At 42.0% G+C, this 5,765-nt stretch overlaps 1 protein-coding gene across 1 annotated transcript; it reads right to left on the bottom strand.

Moving 5' to 3' along the window:
- Positions 1–808: 808 nt before the first annotated feature.
- LOC123441289 lies at positions 809–2,431 on the bottom strand. Its single transcript, XM_045117771.1, has 5 exons — positions 2,339–2,431; positions 2,153–2,260; positions 1,319–1,443; positions 1,060–1,128; positions 809–957 (listed from the first exon to the last, which is right to left on the bottom strand). The coding sequence occupies exons 1-5, from the start codon at positions 2,429–2,431 to the stop codon at positions 879–881; spliced, it is 474 nt and encodes a 157-aa protein (XP_044973706.1). The 3' UTR covers positions 809–878.
- Positions 2,432–5,765: the final 3,334 nt, after the last annotated feature.

The raw sequence follows: 5,765 nt of genomic DNA, 5'->3' as shown, positions 1-5,765 counted from the left end.
TTTTTAAGACGCAAACATGGATATATAGATCTGAAACAGAACCGAATCTCACACCAGAGTAAGAACGGGTGAATGGGCCTGCTGCTTGCTTAACAAAGAATGAATACTTAGGCCCCTGATCAATAGAAATGACCCCAAACCGCCCATACAAGTTTGGGGTGTGCTGAGGCGAAGCAAGAGGGACTCGAGGCATTCTAGTGGCTAAGAATGTCCTAGAGAATGGAGGAGTTGGAGAAACAGAAAATAACCCCCCTGCGAGGCCTCTAACTAAGACAAGTATCTCACCTCCTTCAGATGAGAGGATGTTGTCCATGGCCATGGGCGAAACATCCACCCTTGCAAGGAGTGTAGCCTGACAAGGATCAGGAGGTTGAGCCGCTACACCGAGAAGGCGCACTTGGAGCTCGAATTGTCGCTCGTATGAAACGATGAATCCGAGGAATGCTGGAGCATTCCGGCGAGAGTACTCCAGGGCAAACTGCTTAGAACCACAAATCTCGAGCCATCTATGGCTGACTACAGAACTACGAACAAGAGATTTAGTGCAACCAAGCCTAGCAAAAATCTCAGTTAAAATGTTGTTATCTAAGAGAGAGGAAAAATCTGGTTGGTCCATATCAATGTTTGGTGGAGCAACCCAAGGAAGTGTGTTTTTCATGGGGGAAATGCCTTCAATTGGGGATGGAGGGCAGTATGTAGTGTCGATGGAACACATGCATAAGTGGGGCAGGGTGGTGCTTCATGACCAGTTGGAAATAAAAATATTACAACCACATCTAATGCAGTCCATAAAAACTTGCCTGAAAATTATAATTAAACATTCGAGAGTGCAGTACATAATAACTCTAATTAATCCATGAAACGGAGCATCCGCAGTTTCAGATGGAAGACTTGAAGTGGTTGTCGTCGACCGTTGTGTAGATCAAGCCGAGATAAATCTGCTCCGAGATAACTTTCCTAAGGGTTGACATAAAATGAACATTGATTGCTGTTATTCATGGCTTAAAAAAATCAACGAACGCCAGAGAAATAACTGTTTTCATAACGAAAGATGTTTACATTATTTCGTCCTGACTGATGTCTAATGCACTGCGAATCAATTTCAGGCTGACGCCATGCGCGATATCCCTGAATTACGACAACAACGGGGTTAGATTGTAGTTGCCATTCTTTCTTGAGTTTTAACTTATTTTTCTACGCAACTATATGCAGTGAATCAACCAAGCATCTTACTCATTCATATGAACTTAACAATTCCAATTGCAGTCATCTAAGGATAACAATGCGGAACTTTGTATTTACTATCAAGGTGTCTCACCTATACGCCGGGTCACGGAGTATGGTGAAAATCTTGTCCTTCGTTGACAATTCCATTGGCACCTCGGTGGGTGTGATTGCTGGCCTCTTGGGGAACACAGTTGATGCGGCTGGTTTTAACTTTGCCTATCAATTTGAATATTTTGTGAGAATTGATGTATATGTGATGTATGTGGAAAATAAATAAGTAATGGAAAATTCACCTTCAAAGCGTTTGTCTTACGAATGTCCAACGTGCAATATATTGAGTACAGGTAGTGATGAGTTGTATCATTGTAGTTTACGATGGGCCTGATTTTTTCAGACGAAGCACTCGTAAACAAACAATGTTTGTACTGGTGCACATTTAGGACAATCTAATAAAAACAACAGATGGTTTCGGTATAACCTTATCTTGAAAGCTTTAATCTGTAGGAAATATTCGTTCATCCCAGTTTTGCCAAAAACCTGAACGTAATCACCGTTGCTGTGTATCTAAGAAGCAGTCAATTTTAGAGATTAGCAACCTATGTTTTGTGACTAGTAATTAGTATTTATGATATATGAATCTTGTTGACCAAGCCAGTTTTGAATCAGCAGTTGTTTCTAGCCTGACAAAGTAACAACAAAATATATAGAATTTTAGCAACCACCAGTTTCGTGGGTAATTAGCTGAAATATTTCATCTAATTGTTACTAGTATGATACGTTGATCATGTGAGTGGCATCACGGAGCTCAAAAGACCAGTGATCCATTCGAACATTGGAGTGTGAAACAGTTCCAATCAATATGACCTTCACAAAAATGAAAGGAAGACTTAAGGTAAAAAAATTGTTCTGTTTGAGATAGGCTCACCGATGACACAGGCTCCCCTTCAATTAAAATAGGGTAACGTTCGATGTCCTGCAGGAACCCATCATAAAGCTGTTTAATTGTCACAGGCCTGAGCGTGGACGAACGAGGCTGCACAGATGATCTAGGTTAAGAACGAGTAAAATGATTCTAGCATGCTAGGATGCATAGGCCGGTGGCAAAACTCACTGGGATGACGGTGGATGCAGTGGAGCGTGCTGGGGAAACCATCATGGCTTCGCCGGTGAATAGAGCATGCGTTGCATTGCCGTTTGCATCCATGACGTTTGAGTGTAGAAGGAGGAGGTAGGGGCGCCTCAGTTATATAAAGGTTCCATGTACTGGGCTACAGAGAGGTGTGTCACCTCATATTTTAATGGCGATTTGACTGGTGCGCTGCAGCTTGCAAAAAAAATCTGAGGGAGGTGTTATCTGACTGGCAGGGGAGCCTGTCTCATGTGTTTTTTCACTGTCGTGTATATTGATTTTTTTTTAATCGATAATGGCTAGCTAGATTTTTGATGTCAATTGTTTTGGACACTTCCAAGCACTAAGTGCAATCTACAACATTAGCGCATCTGATTAGCATTTCGGATAATCTCGATTAACATTTTCTATGTCTGTCACTAAAGTTCAATGAATAGGACACCATAAGTCCGTGTGGTGGGAGGGAATGGGTAGCTCTGGGAGACATGCATACTTTTTTAGAGGAGTAGTACAACGGCCAGGAGGCCATGCATTGTTGTCCTCCATAAGCCCACGCCCTCCTCTAAAATACTTTACACAACACAAAGCCATAACAACCGGCTGGGACGCCCGTGACAACCTATCTCTTCAAACAGTGCAGCATAAAGTTGATTGTGACCAGTCAAATTGACATTTCGACCGGCGCGCCGTATGGCCGGGTCGAAGACCAGGACACTGCACTATTCGGCCGGCGCAGCGTATGGCCCGGCTGAGTGTAACACACTGCACAATATCACTTAAAGGTTATGTACTATGGTTGGTTTGATATAGCTGAGCTCATTTAATGCCATGGCTATACATATGGGCACAGGGTAAGAGAATCGGCAAACACTTCTCATCCAACAACAACAGAACTTAGACAACGATGGTAACAGTTGATCCAATCCTTAGCTGTGCATGCGGCAGGGCATGCGCCAGGAAACCTGGCTCTGTTGTTTCTAGGAAACACAAGTTCTATTTCAGCTGCCAGAGCTATGGGGTAAGATACTATAGTAAAAGGATAAAAGTTAACTGTTTTATTTCAGTATCGACACCGACTATAGTTTGTTTTGTTTTTGTTATTTGTTTTTTTACACAGGTTCATAGCAGAGCATGTGAGGTCTATGTATGGGAGGATGAACTGGAAGAATACGTCCAGAAGCGTATACGTGTTGCAGGAGTGAAGCTGTAGGAGCTGAGAGAGGACAGAGACGAGTTCATAGAAGAACTTTCTGATCGTACCAGGGAGATCAGGAAACTAAAGAGGATGAACAAGGTGCTCCAGCTTGCACTAGCGTCAACCGCACCAGTGGCAGCGATGATCGCAGTCACGGCGGCCTGGGCTGGACATCACTAGTTTGTTAGATTGCAAGGACCATGATCGCAATCATGGTTGCAAAAAAACGCGGTACTGTTGTTCGCACTACCACCATGGTACTCAGCAAGGCTAAAGAGTATCAGTAGATCTATCTCGTTTAGTTGTTTCTTTCCACAAGTGTGTTAAGTAAGATGTTTAGCTATTATGCAACTCTTCGGTCATCCTTTTATCATTTCAGTATATCAGGGAAATGATATATTGTATATGTCGGTTATATGTTTGTTCTAGTAATGCATCAGTTAATTGTCGTTCAATCATGAGACAGAAAATACCATGGAGACATCATATATTCCACCTTTGGAACCTATTGCATGTTTGCTGAAGAACGTAACATATCTTTTGCCTCGGGGTAACCATTGTGTGTAGGTACCGGGGGCGATGCTAGCTGCGTATTTACATCTGCACCGTATAACTTGAGTACATGCGCTTCCGTGCCATTTTCATGGGACTGTATGTGTTAACAGCAGTGGTTAGCAATTGGAAACTAATTAACACGACTGACTAAATCTATTCAACAGACTAAGTCGCCTAATAACTCGCTCATTAAGCATGATAACATGAAAGGGAACGACCTCCCGGCTTTAATCCAACAGGTGTTGCTCATGCGTGAACAGTGATGTGTTACGTTTTATTAAACTTAGAATAGTGTACCTAGTCATGAAAAGAACAATCCAAGCCCAGGGTGGGGTGTTTGCCCGTAGGGTACAAAAAGATTCCTGACTTCTTTCTAGACCCCTACAACGCATCACTTGTTGAAAGGGTCCGAGCTGGGAGAGAGGGAGGGTTTCTACTTGCAGCTCCTGCTCATTCATACTTCTCCAAAAAGGAAGAAGAACTAGGAGCTCCCGCTGCTGCATCCCGCCTACTGAGAGAAAAGGTAATACATTTTCCAATGCGAGTATTTGTTTTGACTTGGTTGGATGATTTGTTTTTATGAGTTTATTGGGATTGGTTCTGCATTTGCTGTTTTCATAGGATAAGTTCTGGAAAACTAAAATCTCCTCTCTGTACATCTGTTCGATTGCTGATTCATTGACCTACCAAGATCCATAGCTATTTCTTGACAATTGATGATTATGGGTTGCATCTGCATCTTGTCTTAAGCATATTAATGGACAGAACTAATGCATGGAATATATGTTGTGCTTATTCAAACCCAAATGTCTTAAATGATATGTTCCCATTGATACATTGTGTACATGATTCATGCACGAATTAACAAAAAGCTTATTTATTTTGAAGAAAGGCTGAATGTCAAAATGTAAAATGCAGTGTATTTTTTATAGCTAGAACTGTTTGTCCTATACATGGTAATAATATTATGCTAGGTTGATGCAAACAAACTACAGTTTGTTAACCTGGAACCTGACATGTGGAATGTAAATTATGTGTCATACTGTGTTGCTCCTATGTTCATTTTGTCAGAAATATTAACTTCATCAGCAAGCATCGTAACCAGACTTATGCATAAATAAACAATGCCACAAAGGATGTGTAAAGGGCTACTGTAAAACAACGCAGCTCCTATGTTCTAGTAAATTCTCTTGTTCTTCATCCAAATTCTGTTTCCACATCTGATAATTTGGGTCGTTTTGTGACTAAATCGCAGGAAAATGGTTAGCGGATCATCGTCGGGCGGTTACCAGCTAACAGACGAGGAATCAACGGGAGGATTTGATGTGTATCCTACACATCACATGGATGAGGATGAAGATTCAGAGTCGGAGGAAGATAGATGTGGCAAGAGGAAGGGATCACAAAACCCAATAAATTCAAGGAGTAGCATCAAGAAGATGAAGGGTCTGGTTGATCGTCTGTGTGAACAAAAGAGGTGTCCAGTACGTGATATGGGATTCGAAGGACTACTTCATTTACCAGTAGTAACAAGGTCAAACAGGAAATAATCAATGTGGCTGATGAGCAAGATCGACGAGAAGGCATCCGCTGTGGTAATTGATGCAAGAAGAGACTTACCTTTCAACGACGAAGACGTCAGGAAGGTTCTTGGGGTGC

Source organism: Hordeum vulgare, chromosome 3H (assembly GCF_904849725.1).
Source record: "Hordeum vulgare subsp. vulgare chromosome 3H, MorexV3_pseudomolecules_assembly, whole genome shotgun sequence".
In the NCBI taxonomy this organism is placed as follows: domain Eukaryota; kingdom Viridiplantae; phylum Streptophyta; class Magnoliopsida; order Poales; family Poaceae; genus Hordeum; species Hordeum vulgare.
Note: the sequence above shows the minus strand (reverse complement) of the source record. Positions and strands in the feature narration are given on the sequence as shown.

Bases quoted from the DNA above. Each gene is read 5' to 3' on its own strand.
- LOC123441289 (XM_045117771.1), bottom strand. From the start codon at position 2,431: ATGGATGCAAACGGCAATGCAACGCATGCTCTATTCACCGGCGAAGCC. The intron at 2,261-2,338 runs GTGAGTTTTGCC...TCATCTGTGCAG, and splicing joins CTGCATCCACCGTCATCCCA to CCTCGTTCGTCCACGCTCAG. The intron at 958-1,059 runs GTAAACATCTTT...GTCAACCCTTAG, and splicing joins ATCAGTCAGGACGAAATAAT to GAAAGTTATCTCGGAGCAGA.